We start from the raw sequence: 25543 nt of genomic DNA, 5'->3' as shown, positions 1-25543 counted from the left end.
CATCTCCATAGAGAATAATTGATTCTTTTTTTTTCCCCACTCCAGCGTTTTGGAGCTTCAAACTCCAAAACGCTGAGCTGTGAATGGGGCCTAAGAATGGCTCTAGTATATCAGATAGGATGATAAGTCTGTGTAAATAAGCAATAGGCTGGAGAAAGAAATGTACTCATACTATGTATGTGTCTACCTTTGAAAGTTAAAATTCATACCAGAGTATGGTCCAGTAAATCATGCTCTTTCTATCTATATTCTATATGTATGAACATCTCTTAGGGCCAGTTCACACCTCAGAAACGCAGTCCGGATGCATTCCAGATGCTTTTCTGCATGCACTTTTTTGATGCAGTCCAGTGCATTTTTTCTCCCTCTTTTTTCTTAAACTTAAAGCCTAGTTCCGCCAATTTTTTTTTTTTTTTTTTAAGTCAGCAACTACAAATACTGCAGCTGCTAACTTTTAAAATATGAACACTTAACTGTCCAGGGTGCCTGCAATGTCAGCACCCAAAGCCGATCTGTCCCTCAGCTCTCAGGTAGAGGTGCTGCCATCTTGGGTAAGAGAATCAGGAAGTGTTCAGGTGTACAGCCTGTGTTGCAAATGACCCGCAGGTGTAGACGTTCCGTGTATAAGGTAGTGACAATGATGAACATGCCAAGGGAAATATAAAAAATAAAAAGCATACAGCATGTAAAATAACTCTGCGACGACCACAGTGGAGGGGGGGCAAGACACACACGGGGGGAGGTTGCACTCACTTTCATGAAGTGAGTGTGGGCATCAATCCACGAGCGCCAAGCTCGTATGCCTCCAGGGGTATCACCAATCTGGAATCTGTCCCCGTGCCTGGAAACTGGAATCTGTCCCCGTGCCTGGAAACTGGAATATGTCCCCGTGCCTCTCTCCTCAGTGTTCGTCAGGTAGAGTAGTGATGTACAGTGTGAGGGGGAAAGAGACGCACATAGCGTGATCCCATATAAAAGGTATATTTATTTAATAAAACAAGTCCAATCAACTTACATTTAAAACAATGCTGCAGTGTGTAGTAACTACGAGCGCCGAGCTCGTCTCCTGTTGTTTGTCTGTGGCAGCGTCCCGTGCTCCAATCCTAATGCATATCATCACGTCACATGACTTCTTCAGAGGATGAAGTCAGAGGATGACACGAGCTCGGCGCTCGTAGTTACTACACACAGGTTAGAGTTACAGAGGAGGTCTAGTGCTAGAATTATTGCTCTCGCTCTGACGATCGCGGCAATACCTCACATGTGTGATTTGAACACCATTTTTACATATGCGGGCTCGACTTTCGTATGCGTTTTCTTTGCTGCGCGAGTTCACGGGGGCGCTTTAATTTTTTTTTTTTTCTTATTTATTTTTATTTTTAGAAATTGTGTTTTTAAAAAAAAAGTTTTTTTTTGATCACTCTTATTGCTGTCACAAGGAATGTAAACATCCCTTGTGACAGTAATAGGTGGTGACAGGTACTCTTTATGGAGGGATCGGGGGTCTGAAAGACCCCCAATCCCTCCTTTGCACTTCACAGTATTCAGATCGCCGAAAACGGCGATTCTGAACACTGTGCATCTTTTTTTAAACCGGCGCCATTGGCAACCGAGTAAACGGGAAGTGACGTCATGACGTCGCTTCTGCGTTTACAATTAGAAGGCTGGAACGAAGCCATGCACGGCTTCGTTCCAGACTGTCAGCAGCCCCCGGAGGCATCGGATCATCGATCGGGCCTCCCGGTGGGTCCACCGGGAGGCCCGGTAAGAGCGGCGGGAGGGGGGGACGTCCCCTCCTGCTCCTCCAGTATAACAGCCGAGCGGCTTTTAGCTGCATCGGTTGTTATACATGGATAGCCGATAGCCGATCGCCAGCTCTACAACATGGTACCGGGATGATGCCTGCAGCTGCGAGCATCATCCCGGTATAACCCCGGAAAGCCGAGTAAGTGGGCAAACTTACTAAATCTGCAGGGGATCAAATAATTTTTTCCCCACTGTATGTGTGCACATTTCTGCATTTATTTATTTTTTATGTGTTTTATAGGTGCTTATGTTGCAAATGGGCTCCATATAACACCAAATAAATCAAGCACCATTTTAAATATTGAATTCTGGCATCTCATTTCTACATGTTATAGTGCATAGGTGTGAACAGACCCTAAAATAAATGTATCATTAGAGATGAGAGGCTCAACTGGCCTTCACACTGACCAGTATCCCCCAACTCTTGGGGCCAAACAATCATACAAATACCGTATTTATCGGCGTATAACACTTAAAATCAGGGGAAAATAGTGGGTGCGTGTTATACGCCGATCCCCGCTAAATGTGATCTATCGGCGGCGATCGCCGCCGACATTCACATAGCGTGTCATTTTAAATATGGTGCCGCGGAGTTCGGAGGGACCCGGCGGAGCTGAACGAGCGCCGCCGAAATCACAGTGACTGCTCGGAGCCGAGATACACATAGTCAAGTGTATTCGGCTCTTTCCGGTGCCGCTCACAGTCACGCCCAGTCCCTCCATTGGACCTGTGTTATGTCCATCATAGGGCGGGACTGTGAGCGGCGCCGGAAAGAGCCGAATACACTCAACTATGTGTATCTCGGCGGCGTTCGTTCAGCTCCGCCGAGTCCCTCCGAACTCCGCAGCGCCATATTTAAAACTACATGAAGCTATGTATATGTCGGCGGCGGCGGTGGTGGCAAGCATGGACACTGGGGGCAAGGCTGCACTGACCACTGGGGCAAAGCTGCACTGACTAGGCTGCACTGGGGCAAAGCTGCACTGACAAGACTGCACTGGGGCAAAGCTGCACTGACAAGGCTGCAATGGACACTGGGTCAAGGCTGCACTGACTAAAAAGGCTGCAATGACACTAACAAGGCTGCAGATGAACACTGATGAGGCTGCATTGATGGGCATTTTAATGTAAGTTTTTTTTCCTTAAACTTCCCTCCTAAAAGTTTTTTCCATAAAATTCTCTCCTAAACTTGGGGTGCGTGTAATACGCCGATAAATACGGTAATTATGTATCACCTTTCTCCTGTTTCAAGTCTGAGATAGAAAGTGTTGTATTGTAATAATGTGACCTGACGCAACCTAATCATAGCAGTGGCTAACCTCCATCCCTAATATATGTTTAAACAAAAATGGAAGAGGAAAGAATGGGACTTTATGCGAGGCATGTCACTGAATAAATATCTAGTTTATATTGGTCATTAAATTGTTTATTAATTCCAGATCAAATTAAAAAGTTTCAGTAATCTTTGGGAAAAGACATGATATACTGTAAATAACAGTTCACTTGTATACACATACAATTATTATACAAAATAAAATACAACATAATTAGCAGTACAATTTCATAGATCACTCATCCATTAATAATAAACATAAGAACTTGCTCTTAGTGAGCCAACTTGTCTGGGCATCAGTTCAAAGTGTACTTGAAGCACGTTTCATGGCTCACGCCGCTCGTCAGGAGTAAAATGCTCTGGAATTAAATCAATAACATATCTATAAATATAGGATGCTTTTTAACCACTTGCTTACTGGGCACTTAAACCCCCCTCCTGCCCAGACCAATTTTGAGCTTTCAGCGCTGTCGCACTTTGAATGACAATTGCGCGGTCATACAACACTGTACCCAAATGAAATTTTTATCATTTTTTTCCCACAAATAGAGCTTTCTTTTGGTGGTATTTAATCACAGCTGGGATTTTTATTTTTTGCTAAACAAACAAAAAAAGATGGAAATTTTTGAAAAAAAAAAAATCATGTTTAATAGTTTGTTATAAAATTTTGCAAACAGGTAATTTTTCTCCTTCATTGATATGCGCTGATGAGGCGGCACTGGTGGGCACTGATAGGCTGCACTGATGGGCATGGATAGGCACAGATAAGGCGGCACTGATAGGCACAGTTAAGGCGGCACTGATAGGCACAGTTAAGGCGGCACTGATGGGGACAGATAAGGCGGTACTGATGGGGACAGATAAGGCGGTACTGATGGGGACAGATAAGGCGGTACTGATGGGCACAGATAAGGCGGCACTGATGGCCACGGATTGGTGGCACGGATAGGTGGCACGGATGGGCACTGATAGGTACCACTGATGGGGGGCACTGATGGGTGGCACTGATTGGCACTTATGGGCACTGGTAGGTGACACTGATGGGCCTCTGATAGGTTGCACTGATGTGGGTGCTGATGGGTGGCACTGATGTGGGTGCTGATGGGTGGCACTGATGGGTGGCACTGTGGGCACTGGTGGGTGGCACTGTGGGCACTGATGGGTGGCACTGTGGGCACTGATGGGTGGCACTGTGGGCACTGATGGGTGGCGCTGATTGATGGCACTGTGGGCACTGATGGGTGACTCTGGTGGGCACTTGTAGGCAGCACTGCTGCCTATTGCTTTGTGTTGTAATAGCGCCGTGATCGGGACTGATGTCCCGATCACGGCCGCTGGTGATAGGGTTTTTTTTTCCTCCTCACGCTGTCAGCGCGAGGAGGAAAAATAGCCGATTACTGGCTCTGTTTACATCACATGATCAGCTGTCATTGGCTGACAGCTGATCATGTGGTAAGGGGTCGGGACCAACCCCTTACTCTGATCTGTGATCAGGCGAGTCTCATAGACTCGCTGATCACCGAGCGCGCCGCGCTCGTCCTGCAGGGGGCGCGCAGGCCGCTCGTGCACGGGACGACGTCAATAGACGTCGTCCCGGCAATTTAGATCTGCGCTGTTGCCGTCATTTGGCAATGGCCCGGATCTGAAGCTGTTAAAAAGAGATCCATCTCTCAAAAAAATGGGGGGTCTATAACTTACAAAATGGTCCAATAGCGACGCCCAACCTATATCCAAGGGAAGACGGGGACAGGCATGATGATCTCCACCGGGGCTGAGGTGAGGAATCCCATCCAAACTGGGGACAGCAGCCAGGTGAAGACCAGGTGACCATATCACAACCATGTGAATCTTGTGTGTGCTTGACAACCCACACTGCTCTGCAAAGATTTGTAAATGAGACCATGTGAGATGAATGTTGTAGATAAGGTGAACCTCTACCAGTGACTAAATGAAGGTGATAAATGGTGTGTGATTGCTGTGGTGAACTTAAGTGTGCTAACTAAAAGGACTGCTACCAAAAAAGCTGTGTGTACCCATCAAAATTAAATCAAGTCCAAGTCCACCATTTGATAACTATGTGCACTCCATAATGATGGTAAAATATAATAAGTGTTACTAAAAAAGACCTGAAAAATATTCTGTGTGATATAAATGAGCATCTGTAGCCTTATGTGTATGATTCTGTGGATGTGAGCATTCCTGGGATCCCTCTCATGTGAATGACCCTGGTGGAATGGTCAGCTGGCCAGCCGAGCCACTCTTATACTCAGTGAGGGGCGGGTCCCCACAAACATCAAGAAAAAACCCCACCAATGCGGTGGGGAATAGCGACAAGCTTTGGCTTCATCAGCGGCATATGAATCCGCTGTGAAACCAAGCAGGTCCCAGCCCTAACTAAATGGAGGTGGGTGGGGGGAGAATCCACCCCATGCTCAGGTGCGATGACGCACTGAGCGGGGCATGAAACCATGACGCAGATGCATAGGAGTCAAGGCCCCACCACCAAGCCTGTTTAAAGGGGTGGGGAGGGGAAAGACAGCAATACATTGCAGCCCCAGGGTCAAAAAATGCCCTGTCACCCCCCTCTCTCCCCAAAAAGGGGGGCTCACTCAGGGCTAAAGGAAGTACACTATATTGTATACTAGACACTGTGTCGAATACCCCTATATTCCAGCAATAAAAGCCAGAGTGTATAACTATAGATATATATGTAGATATATATGTAGATATGGTGATTTGAATTTTACAGACAGTTTGGCTCATTAAAGAAAGGTGTATTAACCTCCCTGGCGGTATTCCCGAGTCTGGCTCGGGTTGGATTTTACATACCAAAAGCGGTATCCCCGAGCCAGACTCGGGCTTGCATCGCAGGATCCAGGAAGAGCATACTTACCTTGTCCCCTGCATCCTGCGATGTCTCCCCGCTGTGATCGGCGAGCCGCCGTGTCTCGCTCGATTCACAGTGCCGAGCTCCGTTCCCTGCGAGCGTTGCGACGCACGGGGACGGAGTTCGGCAGTAAATTCAAAAGTGAAACACACAGTACAGATACAGTATACTGTAATCTTACAGATTACAGTACTGTATCAAATAATGACACATCCCCTTTGTCCCTAGTGGTCTGCCCAGTGTCCTGCATGCAGTTTTATATATATAAAACTGTTCTTTCTGCCAGGAAACTGGAGATTGTCCATAGCAACCAAAACCGTCTCTTTACATCAAAAGTGGTTTTAGAGCAGCTAGAAAAAAGCGATAATAAATTAGAATCACTTGCAGAATTGAGCGATAGTGATTTGTGAGGAGATCCGTCATCAAACACTAAAAGTAACAAAAGCTAAAATTCTGCAACTGAGCAAATTTCAGTGTTTTTGATTTGATTACATTATTATATAATTTTTATTATTATTATATTATTATTTGTTATAATTATTTATAGTTATTTATTATATTATAATTTTTTATTTCGTTTTTCAAACTTTATCATACCCGGGATGTCTACTAGACTCTTGTTTGGACAGATTTAAGTGAACTATTCCTAAGAATTACAGGCCTACAATATAAAACGCCAAATTTCTGTGCAAAATAATTGTACCGCTTTCAGCACCTAAAATCAGAAATAATCATACCGCCAGGGAGGTTAATGTGGATGAGTGATAAATTGTTTGATTATGGTGTGGCAGGTCGCTAGAAAAGTGGGTGACTTCCACTCTGTTTGGCAATGTAATAATGTGACCTGACACAACCTAATCATAGCAGTGGCAAGCCTCCATCCCTAAAATATGTTTAAACAAAAAAGGAAGAGGAAATAATTACTTTGTATAATAATTGTATGTGTATACAAGTTAACTGTTATTTATCATCGACATGGGGACAAGGTGCTTTGGGGTGGAGCCCCCCCCTGCCCCATAGCACCAACCCCCCATGTTGAGGGCATGTAGCTTGGTATGGTCCAGAAAGGGGGGGGGGGGCGCTTGCTCACCCCCCCTTTCCTGACCTGCCGGGCTGCATGCTCGGATAAGGGTCTGGTATGGATCTTGGGGGGACCCCCACGCCATTTTTCTTTTGGTGTGGGGGTTCCCCTTAAGATCCATACCAGACCGAAGGGTCTGTTATCGTCTTGGTGGGGGAACCTCACGCAAATTTTTATTTAAATTTTCGCGGGGTTCCCCCCTCAAGATTCTTAGCACACAAGTCGCACCGCAAGTCGAATCCTCTTGATCCGACTTCTGGTGCTACCTTTATTCAAATCAATGGGCTCCCATAGAGAACCATTGATTTTGAATAGAGACAGAGAAACGCGGCTGAAAGCCAGCGCAGAGTAACGTGCTTTGAATTCAATGCAAAATGTGGATAAAATCACATTTTTAATGCTGCTTTTTTCCTGGCATCTGTACTGGCTTTATAGCCCGTTTTAAACCGTCCGTGGGCATGTAGCCTTATACTACAGTTAATATATTTATTTTTACTTTTGCATTTTTTTTTTTCTTTCAAGATCTGTGTGTTTTGTACATACCGCTTTGTTTGAGATCCATTTTTTTCTTTACCTATAGAGGGAGATATGGCTATCGCCCTTTTTCTTAAACAGTGTATGAATATTTTGCCTCAAATCTATGCAATGAAGGGGGTTTGGGAATAAAATAAAAGTCGAGACAGTAACTGTTATCACATCAATGAAGGTGACAGAGCCTCTTTTAGACAGACAAAATGATACAAGTTTTAATGTGTCAGAAAGAGGATATTGTCTGGTGTGACAGCTTCTTGCAGCATGCTTCAAGCAATATACAGTTTTATCAATAATAATTTCCATTGCCCTCAGTAGAACACTGTAAGCATGCTGGATTCTGAAGCCTCATGTCTCCAGAACTGAAGTTTGTAAGGAATACATAACACTTGTATGTTACTTGCCAAGGCTGACAGATCACCAAGGCTGAACTTGGCCTGTAGGCTTTGTACAAGACAAAGCAACACATTGGTTATTTTCTTACGGTAGACTGAAAACTAAAACCCCAATAAAAAAAAAATCCACACTTAGAAATCAAAATGCTAGTCTCACGTTACTAATCAATATTGCTGTTATACCCTTTTTGCCTGTATCCTACGGTATACCCACGCTGTTTTACAAGAGGATATCAGGAGGCTCACACACAAAAATCTGGTGTACAAGCTTGCTTTTTATTTGTGATGCAACTCAAAATGACTCCCAGAAGGCCTCAGACCTTGAAGCAGAATATTACAGAGTTCACTCTTCAGAAACAACATTGGCTCCTATACCTTCACTGCCTAAGAGCCATACACTACAGAAATGGAAATCTGAGCCTTTTCACATCCACCTCTCCCATATCAACCACAGGAATCTGTAGAGTGGGGGGGTTATCTACTCATCGATTGTGCCGATCCGCTGCCAGAACTTTTCACGAAGCAGAGCTGCACACAGAAGCAGCTGCCTGAGCTGCAATTCTCCCCTCACATCCATCCTGCCCATTTTCTAGGTCCCATACAGGTGCTCAGGAGAGATGTAAGGGGTACATTGCAGGGAAAACAGAGCACCAGAACAAAGCATTTTATTGCAGGAGCAGATGAAAGAGGGCACTGGCTGCTGAGCACAGGTAACATATCAGGATTTGCATTGGGCTATATATGTTAGCAACCACTATCTTAACTCTGTTGTGCATGCTGCTGATCTGTGAACTCTGCACTGCATACCGCTGACTTGTGAACCCTGCATTGCATACCACTGACCTGTAAACTTTGAGCTATGCATGGCCTTGCTAGGTTAGCTTCCTTAAGGCCCCATTAACACTTAAGCAATGCTACCTCATTGCCCTATGTGTATTTGTAGCGCATTTTTGGAGTTGGACCATTCATGCATATTTTTGTGCATTTTTTGGATGTTTTTTCACGTGTGAAAAACGCACAGCTGCTACCCACATGTGAGGTGCCATTAAGAAATAATATGATATATATTTTTATATATATATATATATATATATATATATATGCAAGTGCATCACACATTTACAGAAACTCTTTTCTGCCTGCTACGCCCAAATGTAAATGGTGCCTAAAAATAGGACGCTGTGCCTGGTGATCTTTGCTTTCTTTCATGTTGTTTAGGTAGATCTCCACCGCTCAAAGGTTGCCTACACCTGCTGTAGAGCCATCATTCTTGCAACGTAGGGTGGCAATCCAACAATGCTAACCAGACAAATTGAATCTGTAAGAAGTGATCTTTCCTTTTTTTAAAACGAGTTATGCTAAACCAGACTACAAGAGAACAATTAACAAAGAACATCAAATCAGTGAAATTCTAGGCCTTCTATCTTCTGCTCTTAAAATAGCCCTGAAAGTGCCGGTTGATCAAAAGACCAAGATTGGCAATTTGGAAGACAGAATAAGAAGCAACAAAATCTGACTCATCTGCTTCCCGGAGTGATCTGCTCTAACTTTGGCACAACTCAGCTTCTTTGTCGTTGAAAGGGCACACTGTATACCATCCAAACTGCCTCCTACTGGAGCATAACCACAGCCCTTAATTGCCAGACTCCTGCATTGGCCGATCAGTGACATCATACTCTGGTTTGTTAGGTTCATCAACAACCTTGAGTTTACAACTCCATCTCCCTCTACTCTGACATCTCAGGGGTTACACAAAAAGTATGTGTCAATCAAATCAAATCCTAGGGGTGTGGCCAAGCTACACTCTGTGTGTCAATCGATGCACACAGCCTGGCTGAGGAGCAAGCCCACAGGTATTCCACCATAAGAAGTGGCTTCCTATGATGGCACACATAGAAGAGGTGGGTCCAGCATCACAGACCGGGAACCTCAGATGAGGAGGTTCCAGGCTGCTCTGTCCAATACCATGTAAGTATACCATGTTTATTACTTTAAATAAAAAAAGAAAATACCTTTACAACCACTTTAAATTTAATAGTTACTCCTGTTTAGACATAGTGGCATCAATACCAAAAAGTACAAGACCTGTTAGATTTTTTTTTTATAATGGGTTAGGAAATAGTGTAGTACTCTGTAGTCACTATTGCCTTGTTTGATGAACTGCCTGTGTTCCCTAAATCTGATGCACGTGGTTGTGTTAGTCCTATTGTGCATCCTACTGTATATAGTACTGGCCATGTGGGCATTTTAGGATATAAAGGAAAAAGTTTCTGGAATGATTTGTTGAGTTTAATAATTCCCCTTCTTGTCCTGGGAACACTTTCACCATGACTGATGAATAGACAAGCTAAGTATTTTTTTTTTTTTTCTTACAATGGCATGTGCCTTTACACATATGCCTTGCTTTACCAAGTGAATTATTCAGGCCTCCTCTGAATAAAACTTTTGGCAAAGGTTGTATATAACCCATGTTTTGAAGACTACCTGTGTCCTGTACTGTACTATTAGAAATAGATGTTACTGGTAAGTCAGACATCCTATTTTTGTGCTTATCTCGAACTATCCATATCTTTTCTATCATTTTTGTTATCAGTATTCCAGTTGCCATGAGTAATATTTTTCATTCTTATATAATAATATCACTTCCTTAACCTCTAGGATCAGAATTCAGTCTATAATTCCATACAATTTCAACAGTTTTTTTGTTTCCTCAGGTATAATTTGTGATAGACCTAATCCCATTTGTATCACTTTTTTCCCCTTGCATGCACAAAGCAGCATATTGATCCAACACTGTGATTGCATGATAGTAACGATTTCTTGCAGGTTCTTAGCTGGCAATAAATTTTGCAAACTCATTATTTCCCTAACACTTGGGTTACAGAGTTCCCTGTTGAGCATGCATCAATACTTCCAACATTTTAGCCAAGAGAAAAAAAGTACACTTTTCTATTAACCCTTAATCTACCTGAGATACTAGTAAGCTACAGTTTTCAGACATGGGAATTTGAATCTAAGATAGATAAATTGATTTTTTTTTTTTTTATTTACTTATTTTAATTACCTTAACCCATTCTGCCAGATATGTTTGTCCTTTTACAAACAAAATTCATAAAGTACCCAAAGGTCAACTCACTTTTATTGAATGCATTATATAATTTGCTGTGCTGTGTTTTTATGTGTATAAGCATCACACTGGATATTTTGCATAAGAGATTCTCTTGCATTATAAATGCAAATTCTTCAAGCAATAATTGTTGTGGTGTTTTTAATCAAGTTGCACACTATGTTAACTCTTGTTAGAAGTAAAAGTTGGTTCAAAAAGGTTACTTACCAGGTTAGCATTCCTTTAAAGTATAATTGGAGGTGTCTAATGAAATCTTTAAAAGTATTTTTATGTGAAGGTTTGTAAACTGACTAATGTGAAATATCTTTTTTAGAGTCCTTCTTTCTCCACATAACACGGTTCATATTGTGCCATTTTTCCAAGATTTCCACTCCATCCATCTCCATCTGCTACTTTTTGTTTTCTCACAGGCACTCACCGAATCAGTGCGACACTGACTTTGCAGCGCCTCGCCGATTCTCAAAAGTAGTTTCTGCACTACTTTTGGCGACTTCGGGGACATTTCAATATACATCTGTGCATGATCCCACACAGATGTCTCAAATCGCTCTGAAGTCAGACTGAAATACCGGTTTGAAATTGTGTGAGTTAAGCTTAACTAGCACAATTTTAAACCCACCCTCAGTGTGAACGTGGGCTCAGTCATTTGTGTATAGGTTTCCATGGCCTCATAAGACTACCTGAACCTCCATTACAGAATCTGTCTGATGCTGTTAATAAAGCATTTTGACATATGTTATCATTCTGCTTCAGTGGTTATAATCGAAGTATGCTGCTTTTAATTTTGCTTATCTTGTGTTTATTAATCATTTTGATGGAATTTGTTTATTGATCCAGATCTGACCTATCAGTATATTGGGCCAATAATAATGTTTGCTTTTAAAACCCAATTTCCATTAACTAGAGTTTTAATACAGTATATGCTGAGTTGATTGGTATGGATGCCGATCTTACTAATCCACTGTTAGTGTTGGTGGTTACTTTCCCCATTTAATCTTGGTTATGCAGGGGTTAATCTGGCAGCCATTTGTGCTTATCTCAGAAGTATGCTACTACTGTGGTGGCCTGAGGAAGGAGAGGGACTCCCCAAAACACATTCTATCGATGATTGCGGTGCCTAAGAGCAGTGAGGGAGAAGTACTGATGGCTTCTTCACTGAAGCATAGAGACCAGCTCCTTGCAAGGCTCTGCATGCTAGCAGATAACAGGTGTTCCAGCAGTGCTTCCAGTGAACTGTGACTAATGCTGGGTACACACACCGTTTGTACAGCTCCCTGTCTGACAGAAGCCGGTCTCACAACTGGCATCCTTCGAACGTGCATGCTGTAAAACCAGTGATGATCAGTGTGTTCTGGCAGGGGACAGTCAGAACACAATAGCTCAGCAGGGGAGATCGCCATACTAACATCTCTTGTGTTAGTACTTCGATCTGTATGTTTTTATTTTATTTTTTTTTTCAGCCTGCTGGGTTGAGTGAAAAAAAACTTCACAGTTGTGAATTGGCATAGCAGCTTGCAGATACAAGAACCCCAACAGGGGGTCCCAAAGATTAGCTCTGGGAGGCAGCCCCATTGAAAATAATGGGAGGCTGCCACCCCGCAGCTAATTGTGGCGGCTCTCATGTAACCTCTTTGCAGTGATCACCTGTAAGTGATTGGCCCTGGACACTGGTCTGAATCCAGGGCCGATAACTCAAGGGTGATCTCTGCAAAGTGATTATATGCAAGCAGCTGCAATTAGCTGTGGGAGCCAGCATCATCCCATTGCTTTCAGTGGGGCTGCCACCCAGAGCTAATTGGTTCTACATCCAGGGACGATCACTCGCAGGTGATCTCTGCAAAGCAATTATATGTGAGCAGCTACAATAAGCTGTTGTAGCCAGCAGCCTCCAGTTGCTTTTGCTGGGGTTCTCACATCTACACTCCATTGGGCCAATACTGTCTGTGTCTTGCCAGCACATTGTGAGTGCTTTTCCTACTGTGTGTTTCTTTTTTTGTCATATGTGTTCAATAAATAGTGACTCGATCTAGTACACTCTCTTGCTTTTTCAGACTCTTGCGCCCTTTTCCCCTTTTTTCTGTAGCGCAACATAGAGAAACCTGAGGAAAAATGAAATCGTGCTGGGATAGTATATGGTACATTTATCTGCTGCTAGTTCTTTGCTATTTGATCTCATCTAGCACATTTTTCCAGGTGTCTCGAGTTCTGATATGAAATACTGCTGCCTTCTTACTGGCACTAATGCAGAGTGTGTATGATCAGAGATTTTGTAGCTAAATTGCTGATTTTGCATTTGGCAAATTTGCTCTGTAATGTTGTCTTGCACCACTGCAAGTCAGAATAGGTAAAACAGCTATCTATGATAATTGGATGCTTAAAAAAAATTAAAACCCTAACCACTATGAAAAGACCACTAATCGGTCTACACATTGCCTAGGCACTCCCCAAATGTCAATGGCTGTTTGATTTGCACACAGCCACTGTCACCCCTTAGCATTCTGGGAGAAGGCTTTGTCATTTATAAGTAGCCTTCAGTTCCCCATCACTGTGTCCACTTATTTGCATATGAATAAATGTGTGTTATGTTAACACAGCCATTCATACAGTATATGAAAAAGTACATGAAAATCGGTTTGTAGGTAATCGCTCCCATTTACTAGATTCTGAGCAGGTCAAGTGAAGATTTCGGTGACTCGCCAATGTACTCCACAGATGAAATCTGTAATAAGTGGATCCTTGTATACAGACACAGATCCTGTTATAAAAGTAAAAAATAAAAATCCTTTTTATGATCTATATTTTGGAGTATTTTGTTGTTGAAGGATTTTTAGACCATATAAAAAATTAATTGCCAAATGAGCAATGTAAAATATTTAAAGAGTTAATTCTTGATACATAACTTTTAAATAAAATGAGTGTTCGGCTGGACACTCATAGAAGTCACAAGACTGCTGATGAGAAAAGGGGCATGTCTTGGCTGCAGAGCATGCTGGCTGCTTGAACCTGCTCCTCTGCATTACCGGTGGTGTCTACAGCGGCTCACTGCAATTTTGCCTGCCGTGTAGACACCCGGTAAGGAGGGAAAGACAGCAGGCTCTTGGCAGGCTATGTCCCAAAGAAAAATTGGGCACAAGCACAACGCCAACTCACAGATTTCATGCAGCCAGCAAGGGATAGAGTGGCTACTCTCACTCACTGCCACAGGCACAAACAGACCCAGAGCAGGATACCTTGGAAGCTATGGAAGAGCCTCTACGCTAACCACTGCTGATAGAGGTAAGAGCCTGGTGCCGTCTCCTGCACACTCGCCCCATAAGCCTCTTCAGACAAAGAAACAACACTGGGCAGTCTCTTCACAGTCACAAGCTGACATGGCTGCAGAATAATCAGCACCATCAGCCGCATCCCCTGCCTCTGATGCCCCTGCCTCAGGAACTTCACTTAGACCCCTTTCACATTGAGCCGCCCCGGGCGTCAGCGGTAAAGTGGCGCTATTCAGCCACTAATGGGGCGGTTTTAACCCCCCCCCGCTAGCGGTCGAAAATGGGTTAAATCCACCCGCAAAACGCAGCTGCGCTTTGCCGGCGGTATGGCGGCGCTGCCCCATTGTTTTCAATGGGCAGGAGCGGTGTAGTCACCGCTGCTAAGAAGCTGCTGGCAGGACTTTTTGTGACGCCCTGCCAGCGCAGTACCCCAGTGTAAAAGCACTCGGGCTTTCACACTGAGTTTGCAGCTGAGGCTTTTTTCAGGCACTATGCTGGTGCTATTTCTAACGTTGTAGCGCCTCAAAAACGCCTCCAGTGTGAAAGGGGTCTTAAAGCAATGCTGTTATCCCTACCAGCTGGACTACAGCAAGAGCTATGCTCTTTAAAATCTCAACTGACCTTTTGCATTGGATCTATAGAAGACTACTCTTATATCTTAGAATTCCAAATTGGGGAAGTTGTTAATGCACATGATGAGATGGTGGATGCACATGACAAACAAATTGAAGCGATACTCAAACTTCATGTTAAGGTGGCAGATTTTGAGGGTTGTTCTTGCTAAAATAACATTTAGCTCAAGGGAATCTCTGAAGTGGTTAAACCAAATGGCCTAGTCCCATATCTACAACAGTTGTTCCTTAAACTTATCCCAGATCTTACTCCATGAGATATGTTGCTGGACAGAGCCCACAGAATCCCCGAACCGACCCATCTCCCTGATGCAATTTCCAGAGATGTTCTTAAGACTCTGACCAGTAATAGTCGATTGGCAGTGACAATGGGTGTACCAGGATAGTAAAGTAACACCATCATCTCATGTAGAAGATAGCTGGCACAATTTCACATGCCTTGTGCAAATTCCATCTGGGTTCTTAAATGCTATGTCATACTTAAATGTTTTGAGGTCAGGACAAATTAGCGCCAGTCCCATGTTTGATAAATGTTGTGAAGTTTAATTTGGTAAAATGCTGGCACATACATCTAAGCTTTAATAAATACGCCTAATGGAGTTGAGGGAAATAAAATTCCTTTTTTCAATTGTTAAATTAAGTTTTACTATCTATGGTATATAACTATAGGTTAATATTTTAAGTTGTTTATATAATACCAAAAAATGACACAGATGTTCACTGCTTCCACAGTCAAACTGGTATTTTCCTGGTAGAAAAATTAACCGCTTACCTACTGGGCACTTAAACCCGCTTCCCGCCCAGCCTAATTTTCAGCTTCCGGCGCTGTCACACTTTGAATGAAAATTGCGAGGCCATACAACACTGTACCCAAATTATTATTTTTTTTTTTTCCACACAAATAGAGCTTTCTTTTGGTGGTATTTATTCACTCCTGAGTTTTTTTTATTTTTTGCTAAAAAAGGAAAAAGACTGAAAAGTTTGAAAAAAAAAACAAAAAAAAAAAGTTTCACAGTTTGCTATAAAATTTTAAAAACAGGTAATTTCCCTCCTTCATTGGTGTACACTGATGAGGCTGCACTGATGTGCTCTGATGGGCTGCACTGATAGGCTGCAGTGATGTGCACTGATAGGCTGCAGTGATGTGCACTGATAGGCTGCACTGATGGGCATTGATTGGCAGCACTGGTGGGCATTGATAGGTGGCACTGGTGGGTACTGATAGGTGGCACTGGTGGGCACAGATAAGGCAATGGCGGCACTCTGGACCGATGTCCCTCTGACAGAAGCCAGTGATCGCCTTTTTTTTTTCCCTCACGCTATTAGTGCATTGCTATCTTGCAAGACGTAATTGTATAGCACTTTATACAGTCCTTTTATTATTTGTACAGTCTGTTAGGTCCCATTTACACTTTGCATAGCAGGAACGTGTGTTTCTGCTTGCATCTTTTTTAGAGTGTTTCAGGCCATTCACTTGAATGGGTTACCCTATGCGCACCAAAAAAGCTCCCTTACCTTTTCCTTTTCGGGCGTGGGACGGAGCACGGTAAAAGGTGTGTCCGCTAACCATGTTTATTGTGCCGTTAAGAATTAATAGACCCTAAGCACATTACATTTTTGCTGCAATTTCAGTGTGATCTGGGGTTGTGGGCAGAATCCCATGATTTTGCATTGCTCAGATGTGAACAGGGCCTAAGGCGTTCAGAAAAATTTCCAAGAATTTCTCTAATGAGAAGTGTTAGTGAAAACTAACCAGATTAAACCCTGTGACGTTTAAATGGAAATCTAGCTTGTGACTCTGACTCCACATGTTCGCATGCTATAGGAAAATTGTGATCGCTAAACCCTTTAAGATTGATTAAATAGGTGTGTATGTGTTAATGTTCAATGACTGTGAGTCCAGCCGCAAGCTAGAAACCGTGATCTCCATTAGATCGTTGGCTCTCCGCTTCTGTGCAAAACTGTCTTACATGCTTGCAAAGGCCTTAACACGTGTTGACAAATGGCTCCGTGTCTCTCCTCTACAGTATATTTTAATTATACAACTGTAACCAATGCCCATTTTTATTTTTTAATTATGCAAATTAAAATTGTCTTCCTCATGCTCCTCTGTTATCTCAAAGAGCAGCTACAGCAAAAGAAGCATGAAATCTGATCCCATAAGCTACATGCTGATTTAATGACTACATTATCAACTGTTGCTTGCTAATTTCCTTAGACTTTAGTTTCCATCACTTTCAACCATAATTAATTTGATTGCTTATTTCATTTAGGAGAAAAAAGTATAATATGACAGTTTAATATTTTTTTTTATTTAATAATTAATATTGTACTGTTTGTATTAGGAAGACATCAACAAATGTGTCTTAGTTTTTGCTAAACCTCTAATCGTGGGTGACTGACAGGAAGCACAGCCTACAGGTTTCTTTACTGAGACAATCCTTTAAAATAATTATATATATATATATATATATATATATATATATACCAGTGATATATTTATTGGCGTATAGCACGCACCCCAAGTTTAGGAGGGAATTTTAAGGAAAAAAAAAATCTTTTAGGAGGAAAGTTTAAGGAAAAAAACTTACATTTAAATGCCCATCAATTCAGCCTTATTAGTGTCCATCTGCAGCCTTGTCCATCATTGCAGAATGATCAGTGTCCATCTGCAGCCTTGCCCAGTCTCATTGCAGCCTTGCCCAGTCTCATTGCAGCCTGATCATTTTTAAAATTAGCGCTGCCGAGATACACAGAGCTGGATGTTCTGTGTACTCTGCTCCCCTCGGCTCCTCTCGCAGTCCCGCCCAGTCCTGCCACATGGCCCGGTGCCTATGATGGACATAACACAGGTCCAATGGCGGGACTGGGCAGGACTGCGAGCGGAGCCGAGTACACAGTACACTCGGCTATGTGTATTTCGTCAGCGTTCGCTTCTCGCCCCCTCACAGACAGCAGGGATCAGCGTATAACACGCACCCACATTTTCCCCCTGATTTTAAAGGGAAAAAAGTGTGTTATACGCCGATTAAATACGGTATATATTCTTTTTATGTCAGTTTTGCTGAGAAGATGACACTCACCTCTAGGTAAACTGTGTAGGCAGCATGATTTTTTGCAGTCTTTCCTAAAGATGTATGGTTGTATATTTTGAAGAAATTGCTTTTTACTTCACTGTGCCCTTTCTCAAACTGATTTTTCAATGAGTAGAAGGGTGTCAGGCTTCATTATGACCACCTGACTAAATTCAGTGGGACATTGAGAAAAGCTGTGTCATTTGTATCTTTTTAGAAGTGAACAAAAAAATGAATATCCTATTGCAGGACATGCCTAAATTTGGCTTGTAATTCAGCGCAGGTTTCTGAGAATGGAAATGAGCAAAGTATGAAATCAGGAAGTTAGATTTAGAGTGTTGTATATACCAGCAGTCTGCGTGTATTCTTAAATTACCGAATGACTTTTAAAGAATATATGCCAGGGTATGCAGTCTGCAGTGCCCCATGGAGTCCTCTCTGTTTAACACAACAGAGAGCTATGTGATGGAAGGAAAATTGGTCACCATATGCTCTCCTCTTGCTATCTGTAATGCACATTGTAGCTGTGCAGAGCATTTATTTTTTTATTAAAGTCAAAGTTTGATCAAAACCTTTAAAAAATTTAAAAATTAGCACAAGGGTCATTCTTTACTATTAATCCAATGTGTCCCTTGTGCTGTTGGCTCCTGCTTTCCTTGAAATCTCCCTCTCCTGATTGCCTACTGCCTCTCCCACAATTATGTTCTACTGCGGACTGCCTGACTATTTCTGCCCATCTGCTCCAATCGTAGCAGTTGTCCTACAGCTTCTATGGATGGATGACTGAAAGGTCCGTTATTGGTAAAGTTATTGTACCAATTAATATAACATCTTGTTAGTAGTAGCAACCATCATTAAGGGACCTTTCACACTCATGTGCTTTTCCTGCAATTTACCTTGCAAGAAAAACGCAAGAAAATGGTCCCCCTTTAAATCCTATAGGACTCTTCACACAACTGCGTTACATATGCTGCATGTTTTGAAAAGCTCTATATGCTGCATCTTTGGTGCGTTTTGAAAACTGCACCAAAAATGCAGCTTCCTATTGAAATGAATGGAAGTTGCTTTAAAAACAAACTGTGATTTGCATTTTTAGTTGCGTTTTTGAGTCATGTCCATTTTTCACAGGCGCAGGCAACCCAGAAACGCACAGGAAATGCATCTGAAACACAGCAAAATTGTGGTAAAAGTGCATATGCATTTTTACTGCGATTTTGCTACAGAGTTGTGTGAAAGAGCCCTAAGGGAATGAACCTCCAGTTACTACCAAGCTTGTATCTGTTCCTTTTTGCCAAGTTGAACCACAAGATTTACAATTGAAGGATCATGGCTAACGATCATGTTGAGAAGCTACCCAGGAGTAAAGATCATGACCCTATGCTGCTACAGAGGGAGTCATACTAAATTGATGCTTTCAGAATGGTTTATTCATGTTTTCCTTGATTAAAGATAGTTCGTCTGATATGCATTGGGTTTTCTTCTGTCTTGTACAGAATTACCAGTTAATGTTATTGCTAGTTGTTTTACAGCCATATTTTCTGGTGTTTTCTATACAAGTATCCTAAATGTAATGATTTTAGTGATGTATACAATACCTTGCTAACTGGTTTGCTTTAGAATTACTTTTTTAAAATGTTAACTTTTATTCTAATATCTTTATTTCAAGTTCTAGGTTTCAGTTTTTATGATGCATATACCTTTGCATTGTTTAAGCCACATACTGTCAATAGCTATTATAGTTTTGTTAATAGCATACTGTTATTGGCTATTGTGCTGTCCTGTACATTTATTTTTATGTATTTTTTTTGGTTTCTCTATCTGTATATAAAAAATATATACAATTATTAATGGTAATTTTATTTTTATTTATTGAGCTGCAGAGAACTAACATTTCAGGAGAAAGAGCTCCCATTGACTTTGGGACTTTTAAGTGCAAAACTTTTGTGTGCAAAACCTGTATAACAGGAAAAAAGTACAGTCTTTCTAAATCTTAATTTGTATATGGATTGATTTTAAATACTGTTTCATGTTTGTTTATCATCAGGCTGTTAATACATATTCATTTTCATGTTTTTCTATAGCAAGCAACAAAGGAGAATAATAGACGCAAAGAGGCAGAAGAGAAATTGAAAAGAGTCAGGTTAGCAAAGGAAATGGCAGAAAGAGAGAAAGAAGAGAGACAAAAAAAGAAACGGTGTCTTCTAGAAAAGAACAATGGTTAGTAAAAACATGTTTTACTCAAATATATTATAAGTTCATGATTGTCCATGGGTACCAGGATTCCACTTCCTCTTATGCACAATAATCCTGAAAGGGAGCTGCTAATTAGTGGACTACTTGGTTCTTCATTTTTAGATTTATGTTCTGTAATATGGATGTTGAACATCCTGATCTCGCAATATTCTAGAGGATTTCATTCAAGCGCAGTGCTTACTAGTGACTTGAGTCCAGCCAGGAAATCCTATTTCAGGGCTTGTTGGCCCACTTTAAAAAAAAAAAAAAAAAAAAAAAAAGAACGTAAAAGTTTTACAAAAAACAAGTGGTTGCTTTTGCAGGGGTTTCCGCCATCACTTCACAACACAAAAGAAAAATGTCTTTAAGCTTCCTTTTGCAGTGCTGCAGCTCAGTTCTCAAGCTTAGAATATCTCTTTTACCACTCTCTCTTGCAGCTCCTTGCTGCTCTGGCACACTCACCCTGTCCTCTGGGCAGAAGACCTTTTGTCTCCTCGTTGGAGCCCAGAACTACAGCTATGCCCTTCATTATAAGGGCTGTGCACACCTTCACACACAGCTTGCCTTTTTACACAGTGATAGGTGTTAGCACTGTCACCAAAAAAAAAAAGATATATATATGTATGTGTGTATGTATGTATGTATATATATATATATATATATATATATATATACATAAATATAATATGTGTGTGTGTATTTTTTTCTTGGTTCCTCCTGAACTACCCCAAAGCACCTTATCCCCATGTTGATGGGGATAAGGGCCTCTTCCCAACAACCCTAGGCAGTGGGTCTTCGAGCAGAGGGTTTATCGGAATCTGGAAGCCCCTTTTGACAAGAAGGCCCTCAGATCCCGCACCCCACCTATGTAAATATATATGGGGTACATTGTACCCCTACCCATTCACCAAAAAAGGGTCAGGTGGCAATTTCTGACAATTCCTTTATTTAAAAAAAAAAAATGTCCCCTGATGTAGATCCAAGTCAATCACGATGACCAAAAAAATGTTCTGCCTGTGACCAAGGCCAACCACTGAGCGCCTGCTCTGCCATTTGACGGTTCTTAAATAAGTAAGGGGCGGGGCCACCTGGTGATGTCACTGACCCAGCATGCATTGGTTGGTACGTCAAAAGGGGCGGTGCCAACTGATGCCAATTCTTTACATTTTTGTATTGCCGGCAATGGTATTGTATTGCCAGTAATTTAAATGTAATTTTTAAAAAAAATGTCAGTTTTGCTGTAGCAGGTTCTATACAAGGTACAGGTACATCAATATACCGGCTGACTAAGGTGACCCCCCAGGAACTATATTGAAAGGAATTTTTCATTTTTATTGTTTCACTTTAAGCGTCATTAAAATCCCTGCTCCTTTAAAAATGACCTTTTAAAAAAAATAATTGCATTGGTACATGTCCCCAGGGCAGTACCCGGCCTCCATACCCTTTTTATGGCCAATAATTTGCATATAAGCTTTCAAAATGGACACTTTTGATTTTTCAAATTAGGGTCCCATAGACCTCAGTGGGGTTCAGGTCCGAACTTTTGCGACGTTTGAGAGTTCTTGCACGAACCTGGGGGGGTGATCAGCCCATCTCTAGTAGCTGGATATAATCCAGTTGTGATGATTTAAAGAAGCACATGTCATGTACTGTACTCCAGGAAATAAACTTTATCAGTAAGTCCATCCTAATTTTTAAAGACGACATACTGACTTGCAAATGTGTACATTGAGAAACTACCGAACTCGGAAACTGCTAAAAGAGTAAGAAAACACTTACAACATATTAAAAATAAAAGCAGCTGTGCTTGGATTTGTGCTTGATGGATATGACCAGAAATATACTGTATATGTGCGCCAGGAATGCATCCATGCAGACTTGCAAAATTACGGAAAGATCCTCTTTAAATTGTCAGTTTTCAATAGCTAAGTACATTGCACCTAGTATTGACTAGTTCCAGCATAGTGTGGTGTTGAGAGCTGTAATGCAAAATCACATTTAAAGCGGTTGTATCCCGCTGGATGTACTAGCACATTATGTGAAACTTACCTTTAAACGAAGCTGTTCCAGCTCCGCAATGTCAGCGCTGCAGGGTCTCCCATCTTCTCCCATCTTGCTTCCAGGTTTGCGGGCTCTGTGACTGGCCGGAGTCGCCATAGGGTCACTCCCGTGTATGTGCGCGGGAGCCGCCGGTCACGGCACAGGTTTCTGAAGGAACGCCTCAGGTGGGCGTTCCTTCGGAGCGCATGCATCAGTGATTGCACTGGCTGCATTCAATGTAAATATCTCCTTAAATGGCACACGTTTAGGAGATATTTACACTATCTAGGTAAAAGTAAGTAAAGGATGTTTACTTCCTCTTTGATTCTATAAATCTTATTTTTTTACTGAGCTTCATGTTGGGGTTGATTATAAAGATAATATATAAGGTATGGTTTTACTCATATGCAGTCATTCGCCATCTCCACAATCTATTTGGACATTTAACTGCATGAAAATTGTGAATAGTTACAAGTCACATTCTCTGACTTTAATGAATTCAATGCTAATCACACTTCACACTTTTGTCTGTGGTCAGACAGAGATACGGCTGTCATGAACACGAACTGGTTTTCTATAAGCCTTAATGAGCAGGACCCTGTACCTCATTATAGAAAGGTACAAGTAACCAAGACTGTTCATTGAATGTTATTAACTTTTAAGTCAACTTGGTCTCTTTCTCAGTGGCCTTTACAGCATTATCATTTCTCATATAGAAATTTCTGAAGTTGGTGAATGATTTTTTGTAATAAGGAATAAGAGACTTTTTTTTTTTTTTTTTGAGAGTGAGTACAGTCCATCCGCAGAGTGTTATTCCTGCTGCAAGAGCTCAGGGTTTTTTTTTTTTTTTTTTTTTTTTTTTTTTTTCAGTGCTGCATTTTTTTTTTTAAATTGTTCTTATGTAAAGGGACAACTGAAATAATTATAAAGTGGCTGTAAACACATACAAATCTTAACTTTATAGCTCTGCTTTACTTGTCACTATTCTGTATCTGATATCTGTCTTATGTTTGTCAGCCTCCAAATTCACAGGTGCATGCACATTGAGATTTTCAAACATAAAACATAGTAAACATTAAGGCCTCGTGCGTACGGGGCGTTAGGAAAAACGAGCTGCAAAGCCACTACCAATGCCAAGAAAAAGCTCTTAAGGCAGCTCTGGCCTTTTCTGATTTCTTCTCCCTCCAGCATTGTCTTCAATGTTCTTCTCCCTCATTTGGTGATGTCTTCTTCCCCTCTCTGGTTCTTCTCCTCTATGCGATGTCTTCTGCCTCGCCTCCTCTCTCCGCTGTTCTTCCTCTGACGTGTGCCATTACTTATATAGGCATGGGGCGTAGCCACCCAGTGATGTGATCTGTAGGCCTCGCCCCATTGTGACGTCACCACCCCATCGTGCACTGGGCAGTGACATGAGGGAACGGGTCTACTGATGATGTCACCGGGTGGCCATGACTATATAAGTAATGGCACACTGGGGACCCAGTATTACAGCGGTAGAGAGTGTTGAGACAACATCAGAGGAAAAATGGGGGAAGACAGCGGAGAGAGGAGAAGAGGCAGAAGACATTGCAGAGAGAAGTAAAAACAGAGAGGGGAAGAAGACATCGGCGAAGGAGGGAGAAGAACAGAAGGATGAAGACATCACCAAAGGGAGAAGAAAATCGGAAGAGACGCCAGAGCTACCTTAATAAATAACTTTAAAAACCTGTGTAGTGTTTTCATTCTTGACGCTTTTTTTTGGGTGAATGGGTAGGGGTACAATGTACCCCATACTCATTCACATAGGGTGGGGGGCCGGTATCTGGGGGCTTTCAGATTCTGATAAGCCGCCCGCCCACAGACCCTGACAACCACCTGCCAAGGTTGTTGGGAATAGGCCTTGGCCCCATCAACATGGGAACAAGGTGCTTTGGGGTCGGGGGTGGGCCCCAAAGCACCCCCCCCCTATTTAGGGCATGTGGCCTGGTTAGGGGGGTGCGCTAACTCACCCCCCCTTTCCCGACTTGCCGGGCTGCATGCTCGGATAAGGGTCTGGTATGGATCTTGGGGGGGACGCCACGCCATTTTTTATGGCGTGGGGGTTCCCCTTAAAATCCATTCCAAACCAAAGGGTCTGATATCGTATTGGGGGGAACCCCACGCCAGTTTTTTTTTTTTTTCATTTCATTTTGGCGAGGGGTTCCCCTTCAAGATCCTCAGCACCCAAGCTGTGCCGCAAGTCGGATCATCATGATCTGACTTCTGGCGCGACTTCTATTCAAATCAATGGGTTCCCATAGGGATCCATTGATTTTAAATAGAGGCATGAGAAACGCTTGATGAGGCTTAACGTGACTGAATCCAGCACTAACCGGCATTTAGCAGCTTTTACCAGTGTCAGCCATTTTTACAGCTCTAATGCCAGTCATCAGAACATGTGGGGTTTTTTTGAAGCCTAAAAAACTGCCTATGACACTTACCGCTCCTAAAAGCCTGTGTGTGCGCATGAGGCCATAGAATAACATGGAGAGGCGTTTTTAAGCTGAAAAAAAAAAACAGCTAACACTCCTAAAAGCGGCTGTAAAACACTGTAAAATCTTTAGATCGGTTTCTGTCGAACTGACCTGTGTATTCTGGCAGGGGCAGGCGGCTGTCAGAATACAAGCAGGGGAAATCCATGCATTCACATCATTTGCGTGGATGCAGAAATCTGTACATGGATTTTATTTTATTATTATTTAGCCTGCTGATTGAAAGAAAAAAAAAAATTCATAGGGGGATTTACTAAAACTGGGGCAGGTGTGCATAGTAACCAATCAGGTTCGAGGTTTTAGCCTAGGCTCACACTGAATGCGGGTTTTGAAAACGTTTGCGTTCAGCTGAACTCGCACAATTTCAAACCGGCACTTCAGGTTGACTTAGAGAGCGATTTTACAGACATCTGTGCGGATTCATGCACAGATGTCTATTGAAATTGCCCCCGAAGTTGCCAAAAGTAGTACAGGAACTACCTTTGGGAATCGGTGTGGAGCCGCAAAGTCGGCGTCGCACCGATTCAGACGGTGCCATTGTCGGCAATAGGCTTCAAATGGCATGCCAAATCAGCCCAATGTGAACTTGGGCTAATTGTCAAAGCTTAAAGCGGCGTTCCACCCAAAAGTGG

General features: G+C 42.2%; 1 protein-coding gene across 1 annotated transcript in view; it reads left to right on the top strand.

Moving 5' to 3' along the window:
* Nucleotides 1–25543, top strand: part of DIAPH3 (diaphanous related formin 3) — a 1160230-nt gene that overhangs the window by 819946 nt on the left and 314741 nt on the right. The window contains exon 26 of the mRNA XM_073614238.1: nt 20211–20346. Coding sequence (XP_073470339.1) covers nt 20211–20346 — 136 coding nt within the window. The remainder of the gene's footprint in view (nt 1–20210; nt 20347–25543) is intronic.

Source organism: Aquarana catesbeiana, linkage group LG02 (genome assembly GCF_042186555.1).
Source record: "Aquarana catesbeiana isolate 2022-GZ linkage group LG02, ASM4218655v1, whole genome shotgun sequence".
Lineage (NCBI taxonomy): Eukaryota > Metazoa > Chordata > Amphibia > Anura > Ranidae > Aquarana > Aquarana catesbeiana.
This window is presented reverse-complemented; position numbering and strand designations above follow the sequence as displayed.